Here is a 16,865-nt window from a genome sequence, read left to right on the forward strand (position 1 = left end):
TATATGGTCAATAGAATGTAATTAAATAAATTTATTGCACTTTGATGAAAAGGTGAAATTAAGAAAATTTAAGAAATTTTTCCATAATTCTTAGATGTTATGGAAATGTGAATTTTATTCACACCATTTTTATACAGAGAGTTGTGAACAAATTGAAACTTAAAATAAATGGCTAAAATAACAAAACTATGCTTTCATAAGTAATTTTAAATACACAAATGCAATAGAGAAACATAGGGCTTAAGAGTCCTCATTCACATGAGTACACTGCAGCAACAATATCATTCTTCACTGCCAACACTACTACCAAGCTTGTCATTTTCTTCTTTTCCAACAAATTTGTCCAAACTTTTCAATGCAGTTTTTAGGACAGGAATTTCTATTTCACTCATCTGATTAGCCTCTTCTTCCATTTCTTTCCTAAAAGTAATTAAAGGCAAGCTAGAACCAACCACAAATCTATCAGCAAACTGCGCTAGACATTCGAATTTTGTGAAAATGCTTAGTTTAATTTTTTTAAATCTTTATAGCGAAACTAAAAAAATAGATTTACTACATCATTTAGCCCAGGAAGAGAGAAACACAGTGAAAAAAATTACTCTATGCCGCTCAAAATTTTGTCCTCAACCTCAAATATAACCTATGCACAGTGACTTTACATTCACTCATGCAAACAGGTGTAAATACAGCAGTCTCACAATTATCCGGGTGCGGTTTATCCGTGTTGCAGATTATACGCACATGAGTTCACACTCCTTTGATGTTTTCCGGGATCTTTATAAAAAAAATAAAATTGGACGCAAAAGCTTGGGACATTTGCATTTTAAAGCAAAGCTACACCAGGATTACTATGTCCATTAGAATCCCCTTCGTAAAATGGATTTATTTTATTTACATACTTGCTGACAAGGATTGTTTCAAGTTTACTTGAACCTCTGCTCTAGCATCGCAGGCGACGATCAGCCGCAGGAAAAACTCCTGATTAATTTTAGAAGATTCTTCAATGGTTAACCATTTGTAAATTAAGGTAAATGCTTTCTACGATCTTATATTGCATATTTCTTATTACCACTGTGCAATTATTCCGTGGCCTTGCATGGGGTTGAATACGGCACAAGGGAGCCGGAGATTTCGTCACTCTTGTTACGCCGTGACTAGTTTAGGTCAACATGGATAGGAAGGGAATAGTAGAAGTGAATGCAGCTGGGAAAGTGAAAGTAGATATAGAATGAGTCATACCCAGGCACTCGCCTGCATAGAAAATTTGCCAAAGCCATGGTTTCCTATAAACGGGGTTTTGACTTCACAGGAGTTCCGTGTTCTTGTTTCCAAAGCCTCCTGGTTCACAATCGTGCTCAGTGATCACAGATCCACATCCCGTGGTAGTTGCATCCTGGGCAACTTGTGTGAAACACAACTAAGTAGCCAGGAGACAATGTATACATTGTACTATAGTTTCCGACGCCGCACAGCGGTTTTGAAGCATTCGTACACACCACTTTTCTGAATCTACGATCTCACAGCCACGGGTGCGCGGTTTTCGGAAACCAGGTGGAGCATGAGGAATACAAGTATAATCACATTATCGTTACTAAAAAGATTGCGGTCGTAAAAAAAAGCTCTCAATGATTCCGGAAAGCTATCTAAAACAAAAGGTAATGTGCATAAATAACAATAGGTGGTTTAATTTTCATAAATTATAAATATTACAAGAAATTAAAATGAAAGTTTGGATTATTCGTGTTTTCCGATTATGTATTCATGCCGTCTCTCCCCATCATTAGCTCGGATAATCGGGATTTTGCTGTAAATGAAATTAGCCATGAAAAAATCATTTGGCTGGCATTAAGTACAACAGATAAATGAGCCATACAAATGGTATTACATTTTACTACATAGAGGCATTGCAATGTTATTAGATGCTTTCACAAGATTTATCCCACCTCTAAGAGGCCAGTGTTCCCCATACAGCTATTACACCCTGGTCCTTTCATTTCACTCACATCAATCATCGTCTGAGGTTACCAATGCATGCATGAGGCACAGAGCTCAGGGAAACATGTCTTAATAATCACCTACTAAAACTGGCTACGGTCGGAAAGTTTTCTTCGTTTGATAAGGTATTAATAAACCTTTTTTAAGCCAAGCGCTACCATTCAGCAAGGTACTCAGCTACCCGCTGGCAGCCTGCGACGTATTAGCGCTAAGCCTCGCCTCAAGGTCACCTCACCGGGCGGGAGGGGGAACCAGAAATACGACGTACGGAGATATTTACCGGCATTCATACTTGAGCGTCGCGTTTTCGCGTGCTTGAAAATTTTCACTTTTCGTTTAATCGCGAAAAATAGATATTGTCATTTAAAAATCTAAAAGCGTGAAATACGTACTCCAGCAGTAATAATCTTTCGATTAAGGCAATAAAAAAATAATAGGAAACCACCCTATTGGGAGATCAAGGTTCAAACACTGGCTAAGCCAAATGATTTCTCATGGCAAATTTCACCGTTGGTGATAAATATTACCTGATTGAAAAGCTTTCTGTTTTAACCAACCATTTACAGCCAGTTCTCAAACTTTCTTTCCACTGTTTTGTTATATGTTCAGTCAAAATGGTAACAAACAGTGATGGGTTGGTTTAATTCTCAGTTCCACTGTCTCTTAAGCTTAGATTTGGAATGGGAACCATGGCAAAAAAGAATTGGAGCCACAATAATTGGCATAAAACCCCATTTGAAAACTTTTCTTAATCTAAATTAAAATTATATATGTATGAACTTTAATTAGAGAGATTTTACAGACCAATCACTGATGAAGTAGTTCTTACTTTCCTTCCACATAGTATTGCACCATCTCAAAATATCAATTCACCACTTCAGGGGCGCAGCTAGGAATTAAGGCTAGTGGGGGTTTCAGGTGCAACTAATACTGGGGTGCCTGGGGTGTGGTATACCCGCCAGGATAAGCAATGGGTGTGGGGGCCCTCCGCCAGAAAAAATTTTTAGATAAATGGTTCAAAATGTTGAGTTTTACAGCCTTCTGAGGGATATTTTGTTAATCCTCACACTGTTCTACAAGCAATATTAATCCAATTAAGTAAAATAAATTTAACTTAAAAATTCCTCTGAGCTCTGGGGGGGGGATTTTATCCCCCAAAACCACCCCCCTTGCTGTAACACTGCACCTCTTCATTCACAGTTTCTAGCTTCCCCACCCTCACTACTGCCCCAAAATTTCATGTACCTGTAAGACTCTTTCCCACAGTATGTATTAACTACGAGGGTTGTACCCAAAGTAAGGTTCCCATATTTTTTACAAATACAAAACTTTGTTTATTTATATTGATTTTCACATCGTTGAAAAGCTTACACTTTTGATTATTTTTCAACGTAGTCTCCATTTCTTTTGACGCACTTTTAAAGACAGTGGTCCAGCTTTTCTATCCCTAAGTTGAAGAAGTCTCCCGCCAACCCGTTGAGGAAGTGTGCGACCTCTGCTCGGAATTCATCGTCGCTCTTGAAGCGTTTGCCACATAAGAGTTTTGTTTCAGGGATATAATGAAATACCCACGCTTCATCTCCGGTGACGATAGAGACCAACAACTCCTCCCCCCCCTAAAATTGTTGAAGAAATTGGCGAGCACAGTCAAGGTGTTGCTGCATGTGTCCGTCAGTCAGCAAGCACACTTCTTGCAATAACCTAACGTTTCTGTTAAAGTTCTTTCAATTGTGCTGTGGGAAGCTTCAGGAATGCGTTCAACAAGTTCACGGACAGTGACCCTCCGATCTTTGAGCAGCTCACTGTTGATCTTCTGGACAATCCAAAACCGGCGGTCTTCCACTCCGTTCTTCATCGTGAACTTTCCTTGCGACTCTCGGCAAAAGCCCTACAACATTTGCAGACAAGCTGAAAGGTCATGCACTCTTCACCATAAAGTTCAGTCAGTTGCTGATGAATCTCCAATGGCGGTAACTTCCTTGCAAGGAAAAATCGGATTACTGCTCGATCCTCACACTTGGCGGGAGCGGGGATCATCACTTTCATTGTTGACGGTTGCTAAGCCAATAATGAGCAACAAAGTGAATCGCGGACTGGCAGACTCGAGAGTAGGGGAACCACTGTGCACGGCAATATTATGGGATTCAGCCCATCACATTCGCTCAACATTGTAGCTCATTGGGAACCTTACTTTTGGTACAATCCTCGTAGATGAAATTTCTCAGGATAACCACGTGACTTTGACCAGGGTTATCAAGTACCAAACTGTCCCTCATTACCAGGGTAAATATGATACATATGCACAGGAAATTGATGGCCAACTAACATGCTTGAAATCCTAATAAATACATTGCCCATTCTGAAACTCAGAAATTACATTGAGGTTAATTTTATACTTACAGTACCATAGAAATGCTTCCACTGAAATTTGATCCTTCACTTGCAATATTTCTGAATATTTCTAAACAATTTTCAATCTTCCTCTGATTTTCAGTTATGTCTTTTTTCAGGCCAGCAGATGCATTCTCCAATTTCCTTATTTTCTGCATCATGCTTTTACGATTCTGTATTGAGGGCAGACGTAATTGTAAGTGTAATGAAATGAATGATTTTCATTTGAAAAAGTTAAACTTAACAGTTTTCTTGTACTTAATAGCTACAGCGTGAAAGGAAAAAAATGATAAAATAAGTAACAGGAATGTATTCAACATGCCTGGTATGGAATGGGGGAGCATGGTAACCTTCAGAAACCCCCAAATGAAAATCCTCGAGGTTCCAGGTGGCCCAGAGATAGGAACTGGCACCCCCTACCCTGAATGTGTAAATTGCACATACCCGTGACCTAGTTTGGGGTGAGCTCTAGCCTCACTTAAATAAACAAACCTTCAGGTTGTATCACTGAATGAGTGCGTATGGAATAAAGGGTAATTTAACTCTTAGCACCACTACCATGCACTGAAACTTTCTTTATAATTTCGGCTTCACATGAGAAACAATAATCTTATGCATGAAAAAAATAGCAGACCAAGCCATCAAAATGTTGGCTTCAAAAAATTCTCACCTGTCTCTCATTCTGAAACAGGATAGCACCCAGGAAGATTGGGATGGGAAGGTTAAATAATATTTATTAAGCCGTGCTGATATGATATTTTGTGTTTTCATTTCCTCATTAAAAAATTTAGATTTTGAAGCAAAAATAAATTTATGAAAAATTATAACTAGGCAGCTCTTGTTTGGTTAACTAGTTGAACCAGGAGGGGGAGTATTAAATGCTGTACTCGGAAGACTATTTGCCGGTCAAGTTCTTCAACCATTTAAAAGGACAGGAAACACCACTGGCATGTCAAAACTGAGTTAAATATTTATCCCCAAAAAGGATAACAATGTTACAGATATCACAAAACGTATTGTCATTGAATAGAAAATATGCAACTTCCCAAATCAAATATTTTAAATAATTCTACAAAAATCACAGTTATGAGGGGTAAATATTTAGGTCGCAGCAGTTTTTTATATAATTTTTGGCAAATTATTGCCCATTGGATGCATGTAAGAAAATTTTTCACCATCTCACAGATCTTTAAAAATGTCTTGTGGAAAAGTTGAAAATTATAAAACACATAAATTAACTCACATAGTGCTGTGGTCCTTCCCTAAAACACTGAGCCAGCATTGCCATTTTATTTTCATAGACTTTCCTGAAAATAGATGAATACACTATTACCCTAAGTGTAAAGAAATATTTCAAATCCAGCGATTATCAAAATGCACATATTCCACATTGTATTTAGGAATGTTTAAGTCAGTTTTTTATAGGAAATAATCCTGGAGCATTGATACACAAAATAAATTTCACCAAACATACCAAACTTTATGATAGCATGACAACAGAGGTGTGGAGCTAGAGAATTTGACCCTTTCCAGTAAACCATCTTATGGAAAAGTTCAACAAGACTCGGTTTCGAGGGTCCTAGATTAATAGAGCTTACCTGCAGTGCCAATCACCAAGTCTATTCAGAGCTACAAACATTGACAGAAGAAAAACATTTCAACATTGCCTCTCAAAGGGATACAGTCCTTAAGGTCAATGAAAGGGTCTATCGTGAATTTTATCACTGAATTGGTGTGACATATATCCAATTGATGGCCAATTTGGCCTAAATAGGCTGTGGGACCTTCTGTGTACACTGAGTGCCACAAAAAGATGTTGGAAGGGTAACTCACTTAAGTACAACAGATAAATGAGCCATACAAATGGTATTACATTTTACTACATAGAGGCATTGCAATGTTATTAGATGCTTTCACAAGATTTATCCCACCTCTTAGAGGCCAGTGTTCCCCATACAGCTATTTCACCCTGGTCCTTTCATTTCACTCACATCAACACACTTCATTGATAGGCACCTTACTTGCTATGTTTCGAAGTATAATTTATGAGCAATCTCTCTTTCCTCGAATAATGAAACCCTTCTAACAATGCATGCCTCTGAGAATAACTTGAGTGCTTTACTTTTACCAACCTCATAGGTACAAGTATATTTCCCCTTCTAATGGACACAATAATGAAATATTATACACTGCCACACTCCTAAACAAACAAAAAACTGTAACTTACAAATTCTCGATTTGTTTATCTTTCTCAGATTGAAGTTGATCTTGTATTTCTTTAACAGCTTTCCTTGCCTCCTCTGTCAATTCTAATTTAGTCTTATACTTTTCCTCCATTTCCTTCATTCGAAATTCTTCAAGCTTCAGTTTCTCTGTTTCAATAAGTGAAATTTTCATAGCAAAATTAATAAGTGAATTACAGAATAATTTTTACACTCACATTGTAACAATATCAAAAACAAGTCGATTTTTACGCAAAACAGAATAGTTCCAAATATATGGATAACGTACTTAAGTTAATTTCGAATACCGATTAAAAACCTTCATCGATTAAACACAAACTTTTATCTTCAGAAGTGTTACATAATAAAATGACAAAAACTTATTCTGTAACTCACCTATAACGTGCATTTTCTTATCTTTTATGGTTTGGAGATTATCTTTCTTCTTCTTCAAATCTTCCTTCAGCTTTAGATGACGATCTTTAAGCTCTTTTAGCGATGAATGCTGAAACATTGAAATAATTCCTGAGTAAGACAGAGTAATACATAGGTCATACATAACTCACCAGTTTTATCGGCATATTTCACCTGAGCCGCAGTCTCAGACTGAATCTCGTCCACTGCTTTTTCAAAAGAATCTAATTTAAAAGGAAATCCAGTTATAGTTTGGTCATCCATGCCTTTATATTAAAAATACACACTTTCAATGCTTCCAAACCGATTCAAAATTTGTTTCGGCGCAACACTTACGCGCAGCGATTATGCGCCGTACGGCCGTACGATCGAAACATTTGAATGACGTTGCAGAAAACAAATGAATGTCAACCATGGCAAGAGTGTGCGACAATCACAAAAAGCTGTCATGTGGCTATAATCATGCAATTTGCTTCTGTCGGCGACCAATTTTCAATTTCAACGGTAACAATGGTTGATTTGATTAATGAATTGGCTCATTGTCCTATAACTTCTAATGTTAGTGGCGTGGTTAGTGGTTATCCGTAAATTTCGTAGTCGACCGATGCAAGTTGGTGTATCTCTTACATGATATTTTTCTACCTCCTTGCCGATGCCGTACCTCGCTCCGCGTTTGGCGATGACAATGTAAATTTGGTAGAATACATATTCTATGATGGGCCATACATAATGTTTGGATTTTCAGGGTTAGCTGAGCAAAGAAAATTATTCAGAAAATAAGTATGTCCTGTAGCGGATCGGCGAATCGATCATGGGGAGAGGTTGATAGCGTTTTACATTCCATATAAATAGTGAGAGGGGTCAGGGGCGCAGCTAGGAATGAAGGCTAGGGGGGGTTTTAGGCGCAAAACACTGTGGTGTCTGAGGGTGTAGAGTACCCACCAGGGCAAGCGGGAGGTGCGGGCTCTCCCCCCCATAGAAATATTTTCATATGAATGGTTCAAAATGGTGAGTTTTGCGGCCTCCTCAGGGATATTTTTATTAATATTTACTCTATTTTATGAGTAATATTAATCCAATGAAGTGAAATGGATTTAAGGGGGTTCTATCCTAATTCAAAAATCCAAATTCAACCGTCGCCGGATTTTAGTTGCGAAGTCGGCCGCTACGGCCAGTGGAATGGGAAGCCTCCTTGGGTGGAGGGGAGTGGTCGCTGATGGAAGGAAAAAAAGAAAAGGAGAAGGGGTCGAGCTTCGCTTCGACCGAAAACAACACCCGACCCTGTATCAAATTTCACTGCGGAGGGGCGATGTTGAGAGTGGTCAGGATTCGGAGGTTGATTTTTGCTCTCTGGGGCCCTATCCACTAAGACAATCTCTCGGATAGTTCGTGGTTGGTTCTCGGAAAGACGTCATCATTACGGAATGAGCTATTCACTAAGGTGTATCCGAACTTTCCGTCACGGGAACTCGTCCGAGAGCGGCCGAAATGACGGAGGGTGTCGTTAAGTGACTTTCCGTTTCTCGGAAACGGAAAGTGATATGCCAGCTGGTAAGTTATGGAATATTTTTACCGATAAAGTGATGCTGTGGAAGCTGGTAAGAAATCTCAAATCATTTGCAATACTGGCACGGTATGTGTACTAAATACAATGGTAAATAGATGATTATGTACGAAGTTTGGAATCAAATAAAGTTGCAGTTGAACCGAAGAAGTCAATGCCTATCATTGTTCAAGTTGTAGTAACTTTCTTAATAAGTTCCAATTTGGGAAATGGTGTTATCCGTTGAAATAAATAAATAAATGCATTTATAAAGGCATTAACGCTTTTCAACAATGCATTAAATTTACTTCATCAATTTGTTTTGGAGTCAGTTGTTACGAATTTGACGTTGTGTTTGGATTTCGACCTGCTAGATTTTGGATTACTGCTTTCTTATTTTGACTGACCTCTTGGACGTACTCTTTATCGGAATCGCTACTTACTGACGTTTTTAGGCAAGTATTTGCTTAACGCTTTGACCTCGCACCGTTTGGACCTCGATTTTTGGATTAGATTAACGCTTTGACCCCGCACCGTTTGGACCTTGATTTTTGTTTTAGTAGTACCTCGTACTCGGAACATCTTGCGAGGTAAGTGCAATCTTTGACAAGTTATGATTGATTGTTTGAGAAAGTTCGTTTCCTGCGGGAATTCCTGGCGTATGACTGTCACTGTTTGTCACATTTGGCTCCAGTACTCTCATCATCTGATCTTTCCTTGACAACATTTGAAAAGCTTGTGGGTTTTGATATTCTCTTACGTCGTCTGCAGATCTTCACAACGTTAAATGAAATCACAAGTATCTCAATTCTATTAACAAACATAATGCAATTAAATGACGTAAATCATTTTTAGATGAACGAAATACAGGCGTTGAGGTTAATCAGAGAGAGGAGAAGAAGGGAGTTGAGGCAAGTCAACAGGACAAGGTTGCGCCGGCTCCGTGAATTAAGCGACCCATACCTCATGCCTGATGCTGCTTATCAAGGGCTTTACCGGCTAAATAAGGCTCTGACAACCGAGCTTGTTGAAGAGCTGGAGCCGCATATGCACCAGGCTGAGAGAAGCACATCAATACCTACCAAATTAAAGGTGAGAATACACATAAATGAGCACAGCAAGCCTCTTGTTATTACAAAATGATATATTTTCTGAAATGCTCCTAGGTCCTATGTGCTCTACATTTTTTTGGGCAAGGCAGCTACCAAAAGTCTGCTGGGAGTGACTGCCACCTGGGCCTCAGCCAAGCTGCTGTCAGCCGTGCAATTGAAGAAGTGACTGAGGCGATGAACTCTCCTCAAGTGCTGACACGTTGGGTTCATTTTCCACAGACACGCAATGAAAGACGGCAGGCCATACAGGAGTAAGCCATTGTCGATTTCTCTCACAGCATACATAAAAGAATACTTTGAAACACAAAGATGCATTTGCCCTTAACTTGAATGTCCCTTACATTTCCATTCTAAGTAGTTATTGATGGATTTAATAGCAACATAAATTTTCATTAATTTTGGATACGGGAACCTTTGACTTGGTGTCAGTCTTTACTGCTACACTCTTTTCTTTAGGCATCTTCTGCACCTAGCAATTGCTGATGAAAATTCCACCTTACCCAGTTCTTTTCAACAAAATCCACAAGTTCAAGGTTTTATAAATATAAAGAAATAACACAGCATCTTCCAGGGGTAGAAGTATTTTATTTAAAATACATATAAAAAATTAGACACCATTACGTCTGCCTCCTCAAATACGTTATAAATCTGAAATGAAAAATATATTGATGTTAATGCCAGAGATTTCTGCTTCACAACAGGAATTGCCAAGCAACAGGATTTCCTGGTGTGCTGGGATTTGTTGATGGCACACACGTGGCCATAAGAGCTCCATCAGAGAGGGAAAATTTGTATGTTAATAGAAAATCATACCATTCCCTCAATGCTCAAATGGTAAGTATTGTTGAATAGGTGAAAATAATTTATTTATATGGACATTCAATTCATTTTTCCGTGTTATACTGCATTTTATAGGTGTGTGATAGCAGGCTAAGAATTTTAAACTGTGTGGCTAGGTATCCTGGCAGCACACATGATTCGTTTATTTGGAGTAATTCTGAGGTGTGCAGAGAAATGAGGACAGTGTGGGAAAGTGGCGAGAGGTGCTGGTTACTAGGTAGTTATGATTCATGTCAAATTATTAAATCTCATTCCAATAGAAACCCATAAATTGAATAACTATTGAAGAAAATGCCTGAGCAAGATAAGATTGATAGCTAATTGTAAGTTGTAACTATTGCATGCTCTGAAGAGTACGTTAAAAATGGTTTTATGACTCAAACCAAGCGGGAAAAGTAAAAAAAAAAAGGAATTTGGGAAGGAGAATTTAGATTGGAATGCAGTTGAAGTTGCAAAATATAATGTTATAACAGTGATTTAAAATAGAAATTTGTGTTTAAATGGAGAAAAATACACCTGGAAAAATGGTACTGTTCACCGCATTGCATATTTCAACATGAGATTCCGCCTTAAGGCTGAATGATGGGCCAAAATTTTGGCCCATCATAATTCACAAAGCATACTGTTGAAGATAGCTGTGTGAATGCCTGAAAATATTGTGTGAAATGATATATTGTGGAAAATACTGCTGCATTTAATTACATTCCATTTTTTACACCTCATCCCTAAGGGGGCAGTTAATATTATCAAATTTTGCTTATTGGGCAGCTCCAGTTTAATTACATGATATGCTTGTTCAGGTGACTCAGGCTATCCACACCAGCCGTGGTTGCAAACACCCATACTGGATGCTGTGGAAGGTTCACCAGAGGAAAATTATACTAAGCTTCATGTGCGGGCTAGGAGTGCTGTGGAGCGGTGCTTTGGTGTGTTGAAGTCAAGGTTTAGATGCCTTCACCGAACACTTGAGTATGCTCCCGCCAAAGTGGGAAGGATAATAAATGCATGCGCAATACTCCACAATATGTGTATGGGGCATGGTTTGCCCATACCGGAGGAGGAAGAGGATAATGGGCAAATGCCAAACAACCCACCAGAGCCTTTTATTGCCCATCCTAGGGCATTATTGGGAGAAGCAAGGAATGTGAGGGAGTCCATTATTCTCCGTTTGCGAAGATAAATTATGGGTATGTGTTTCAAAATAATGTGCTTGTTTTTACCACTAACTTACTCTGTCTTCACCTCCCTCAAAGTTTCACACAAAACTTGGGCAGTCTCCTTGAATGTTTCCGCTATGGATGTTGCAGCGGCAGCCCTCTCTTCCGCTGCTTTCACCAGTCTCTCCTCGTACTGGTCTGGTGGGGTATCTGCAATGGAAATTGCACCAGAAAATATTGATGAATGAACTTATTTCTTTTCTACTACATAAATTGTTTGAACTCATGAATTATATTCATCTAGGTCAGGTTTAGATTAGGTTTAGCAAATGCCCCTTCTAATTGAAAGATTATTTGATTAAAAGAAAGTCTTTGATTACTTGCTGGAGTAAAAGTAGATGATTCAAAAGATTAGCAATATGCATTACCTACATGCTCACTGGTATTTCACTTTCCCACTATTCAACCCTCCTCGAGTAAGCTTTCCTATGTTATAATGGGTACAATATAATATATAATAGATATCAATAATTAACCATAAAGGTTGATGTTGCTGGTTGATCTATTTAGGCATCTTATTCATTCTAATCATAATTCAGAGTAGTATCCTAGTGCAAATATTCCTTCATTAATGCATCTAAGAGTGATTTTACATTTTATGGAGTAGCTTAAATTTTTCCCTCTCCAAAAGAAAAAAATTCATGTGTTATTCTGAACTATTACCAGTTAACAATAGCAACAACAGCATTTCTAATGTAACTTTTAATTTTCAGGTTTACTTACGATGGGCAACTGGCCTTTTCCTCTTACGGCTGCTGGTCTGTGGAGGTGGAGGAGATGCTGCCGGTGTTGTTTCATCTAGGATGGGCTGAGGGATAAAAGTGAAGGGCTGAAATTGGGAACTGGTGGATGGTGTGATGGGTGGAGTGGTGGGAAAAGTTACTGTTTCAATTTCAGTTGGGGTAGGAAGTTGCATGGGTGGGTGGGAATTGGGAATGCCGTCACTTAATTGCCTCGTAACCTGTGAGAAATAATGAAAAGTTTATGACACATGAGGCCTCAGATTTCTTTGATGGTTACAATGGTAAATTCGATACTATGGTAAACTGTTTGAATTGAATTCTTTTCCATGTTGATTCTACGCAATACTTAGGCCTATTACTATATTGGGATATTCAAAGGTATTGAAATACCGGTTGACTGATTCAGTTCAGCATTTGACAGCACCAATAAGAAGGATAAAAACTTCCCCGGAAATGACACTTTTCCCACCACTCCACCCATCACGCCATCCACCAGTTCGCAATTTCAGCCCTTCAATAATAAGTGTATTCATTTAGAACAGCCAGCAATATTGAATATGAGATCCACCTACCTCCATTTAGACAATCGGAATTATTCGTTTCTCATTACAAATTCCTCATTAATAAGGAATTATTTTGGTTTCACCAATGCCAGGCTATAAGAAAGTGTACGTTCTGCAATGCACCTCATATGACAATAAGTTTCATTGGAGAAAATGAAAATATACTCATTATTGGGCCAGTTCCCACCATAAGACTTGTTAGACATTCTTCTTAGAGATGTCCATTATAAAAAATATCAAAGCCTTTTGAATACAAAAGTTTTTGCTGAATCGCATCAGTGAAAACTTTGTGTGAAAACCTCAACCTCATTCTCAATTAGGAAATGAATAAGTATTCTCATATCACTAATGCTGATTTCTTTGTAGTCAAACTGGCACTTCAAACCAGTCTTCTTTGGGTGATTGCAACAACATTGATAAAATGAGTTTCTTATTCAATGAGTCAACATATTTAAATCTACTATTGTCAATTAAAAATATGCTATACCAATTAATTAAGGCATATTAATTCTTCCTCAGTTAACAAACCAAATCAAAATATTTTATTTGATGGGAAAATGGTTTGATCAGCAAGAAATTGCATAAACTTTGAATATACCATACTAAATTAATATTTCTTCTCTATCTCTCAATGTAATGCTGTGTCTAAGTTATTTCGAGCAAGCAGTCATTGTCATTACATTTTTGGTCCCCAACTATTCCATCTGAGGTGAGGAAGGCTATCAATTCTATAAATATCTCTTCTGTTGGGCCAGATTAGATTCCCTCAAAGGTTATTAAAGCTTTTAATAATGTTATCTCTTCATCGTGTCATATTATAAATTATTCATTCATTTCTGGGTGATTTCCTACAACCCTATAGCAAGCAAGGTTGAGACCAAATCCTATTATGGGACATTTGTAGAATCAACAATTTATGGGCCAATTTCAGTTCAAACAGTCTTTTGGAATATATTGAAGAAGCTAGTCTATAATTGCTGTATATGTGTAGTCATTTCTCATTAGACATTTTAGACAGATAGACAACTGCCAAAAAAGTTTTGGAACTTGAAAATCTACAACAACAGCTATTTTACAATTTTTGATGGTACTGCCATTGGAATTAATCATAAAGTGTTACAGGTATCTAATCTGACCAAAAAAGTGCATTCACTAGTGTAGATTGTAATATAGATTTTCTGTTTCTAATGCTTCCTTGCAAGGTAAGGTTTATTTCAACACCATCATGTTTTAAGAGAAATGTTAAAATTTTTTAGCAGAGAGCCTTATTATTATTCACTCTGTTAATTTTTTAGAAGATTAACAGCCATATTAGGAGCTAAATTAGTATTTTTTGTTTCACAGCATATTATTTGTGCTATTCCTGCCCTATTATGTAACTGCATTTTTAAATATTGGTTCATGTGTTTGATTCTGTTAATATGTATGATACTCAATGGAAGATAAAAACTTCTACGTTACTTAGCATGTGATTTTTTTTCAAAGCATCCTAGGGTGACCTTGGGCAATGTAAATGATGTTAATTTCAAGGGTGATTATGATTGACAAAAAATGAACAGTTTGAAACAAAAATTTGATTACACAAATGTAACAGTCGGAATATGTTGTCATATGTTGATCAGGTGATCATAAAAAGGTAATGGATATCTATGTCCACATAAAAATAACACATTACCATCATCAATTATGTCTAATCAAAATACCACAATATTATCTATTTTGCTCTCTGTGAGTAGTTATGGTGATATGTTCCTACTGGTTAACAAACTTGTCTTTAAGGGATATTTATAAATATATTTATTATAATGTATCAAGCTTTTTGAACTAATAAACTGATAGTATTACCTAATTATTCATTGATTTCTGTTAATTTTCCTCTTCATTGAGATTTTAAGTTATCTCACAGACATATTCAATACTATATTGCATGCCATTTGTGACTAAAAGTGTTACTTATATTCTCCTTATTAATAGTTTATTATTGTTTTTTATTACTGAAGCCAACACTGTAATGTGACAAGTAATGCCATATAAAGTTTCTTTTTTTGATAGTACACTACTCAACTTCTCATTAGCATGAAAAGATATTATCCATTCCCCTAATGTTGACCATAATAGATTGAAATATGTAGTCTTATGTGTAAATAGGGTGTTGGCACTCCTATGGTTTGGTTTTGGATGAAATAATTTATGAAAATTGATTAAAAATTGTTATCTCTATCTATATTATTCTGTCAGCATTAGCTAGCAATCGTATTCTGTTTCTATTCAATTTAATTGCTCAATAAATTCAAATTATTGCCTTCAAACTCCATTTTATAGGTTTCTACGATTCAGCAAATAGTTCTACCTGCATGGAGTCGGGTACATCTAAATGGCCCTCCACAGCCACTTGGCCCAACAACCCAAGCAATGTCTCCTCAAGAGGAGTGAGGGCTGTCACTTTGAGGGATGGCCCTCCTCCTGTCCCTCTGGCATGCCCCATAATCCTGGCAGCTTTCTGCTTGGTGTCGCACCGCCAATCCTGCCAAACCTGCCAATAAATATTCCTCTGATACTGTCAAAAAATCAAATTAGAGACAATGCTATTGGATTAGTGTAAGCACAATATTACCTTAGCCCACTTCTCCGCCGTCTTTGTTGCTCCACTGGAGCAGGCGTTGAGGCGAATAGTTAGCTGTGCCCACAGCTGCTGCTTCTGGGCAGCAGCTTGTGGGCCAACTATTCTGTTTGTGGCTAACCCCGGGTGGTCCACCATGAAATTCAGGAGCTCCTCCTTCTGCTCCTGTGACACCCTGGGTGTCAACCGCACAGCACTAATGCTTACGCCAGTATCTATTGTGAATTTTGATAACTTCAGTTATTGAAAAAAATATGATATTACAAATATGCAGAATTTAAATTAGCTTAGATCACCAGGAAATATCCATCTTACAAAATATGATATTACAAATATGCAGCATTTAAATTAGCTTAGATCACCAGGAAATATCCATCGAAATATTAAAACTATCAAGGAAAGAACCATTTGTGAAAGTAGTCTTGTGCAGTATCCTATGCGAAAGTTTTATTAGTTCGCAGCAACGTAATGTTGCATTTTAAGGAACAATGTTACAATAATTAACAATCGTAAGAAATAATGGATCACCAGAAAATACGCTGTATCAATGTCGCCGTGAGAATAACTGGCATTTAGTTAAGCTTTGAATATTGTTTATGTTTACCATTGATATTTACGCTTACCTTTCAGTATTTAAAAGTGGAATTACACTAGGTATACCAACGTAAAATTAGGCGATTTCGCTACTTACGAATAAAATCAATGCTGTGAGAATTGTCCAGTATAGTTGCCTACGACTTAAAACAAAAATATTTATTAAAAATTAGCATATTTTCACTTACCTCCTCCGCGTTCCATTTTCAAAGGTATGATAAACAATTGCCGGACGATAATCAGCCATTGGCTCCGAGAGGATACGTCATCAGTAACTTCGGCAATCTCCGCCTCTTCTGCCCAAGAAGGGGGGAGGGCACGGAATATATTCCGAGAAGCATAGTGGATAGCATAACAACGCTTCCGAGTGACGGAAACGGAATCGGACACGGAAACGGAAAGCTCGATTCCGAAATCACGGAAACGAGGAGACTTAGGGTGCGATTCATAGACGACACTGAAATTGCTCACTTTACAAAGTCTCTCTTTACGGTAAAGTGAGACTTTAGCTAAAGTTCGATGCAGAGTCGTCCCAAGGATCTCACTTTATAAAGTGGAACTTTAGCTCCTAAAGTCTCGATCATGCATTGAAATTTTTGAGTGTTGGCAAT

General features: G+C 37.7%; 3 protein-coding genes across 5 annotated transcripts; 1 reads left to right on the forward strand and 2 right to left on the reverse strand.

Moving 5' to 3' along the window:
• Positions 1 to 97: 97 nt before the first annotated feature.
• Positions 98 to 7,375, reverse strand: LOC124160654 (probable DNA double-strand break repair Rad50 ATPase). 2 transcript variants are annotated; one of them, XM_046536574.1, is made up of 6 exons: positions 7,197 to 7,375; positions 7,005 to 7,113; positions 6,614 to 6,758; positions 5,630 to 5,693; positions 4,396 to 4,559; positions 98 to 420 (listed from the first exon to the last, which is right to left on the reverse strand). In XM_046536574.1, the coding sequence occupies exons 1-6, from the start codon at positions 7,284 to 7,286 to the stop codon at positions 282 to 284; spliced, it is 711 nt and encodes a 236-aa protein (XP_046392530.1). In that variant the 5' UTR covers positions 7,287 to 7,375; the 3' UTR covers positions 98 to 281. The 2 variants fall into 2 exon arrangements, with proteins under 2 accessions (XP_046392530.1, XP_046392531.1); XM_046536575.1 differs by having other exon boundaries at positions 335 to 420; positions 4,401 to 4,559.
• A 1,005-nt stretch (positions 7,376 to 8,380) lies between these two features.
• Positions 8,381 to 10,167, forward strand: LOC124160656. The gene is made up of 3 exons (XM_046536578.1): positions 8,381 to 9,155; positions 9,421 to 9,657; positions 9,732 to 10,167. Exons 2-3 carry the CDS (start codon positions 9,421 to 9,423, stop codon positions 9,930 to 9,932), a joined length of 438 nt encoding a protein of 145 aa, XP_046392534.1. The 5' UTR covers positions 8,381 to 9,155; the 3' UTR covers positions 9,933 to 10,167.
• A 75-nt stretch (positions 10,168 to 10,242) lies between these two features.
• LOC124160655 lies at positions 10,243 to 16,294 on the reverse strand. 2 transcript variants are annotated; one of them, XM_046536577.1, is made up of 5 exons: positions 15,655 to 16,294; positions 15,391 to 15,564; positions 12,458 to 12,695; positions 11,749 to 11,884; positions 10,243 to 10,325 (listed from the first exon to the last, which is right to left on the reverse strand). In XM_046536577.1, exons 1-5 carry the CDS (start codon positions 15,796 to 15,798, stop codon positions 10,295 to 10,297), a joined length of 723 nt encoding a protein of 240 aa, XP_046392533.1. In that variant the 5' UTR covers positions 15,799 to 16,294; the 3' UTR covers positions 10,243 to 10,294. The 2 variants fall into 2 exon arrangements, with proteins under 2 accessions (XP_046392533.1, XP_046392532.1); XM_046536576.1 differs by having other exon boundaries at positions 15,391 to 15,573.
• Positions 16,295 to 16,865: the final 571 nt, after the last annotated feature.

The sequence above is a fragment of the Ischnura elegans genome, chromosome 6 (assembly GCF_921293095.1).
Source record: "Ischnura elegans chromosome 6, ioIscEleg1.1, whole genome shotgun sequence".
Taxonomy (NCBI): Eukaryota; Metazoa; Arthropoda; class Insecta; order Odonata; family Coenagrionidae; genus Ischnura; species Ischnura elegans.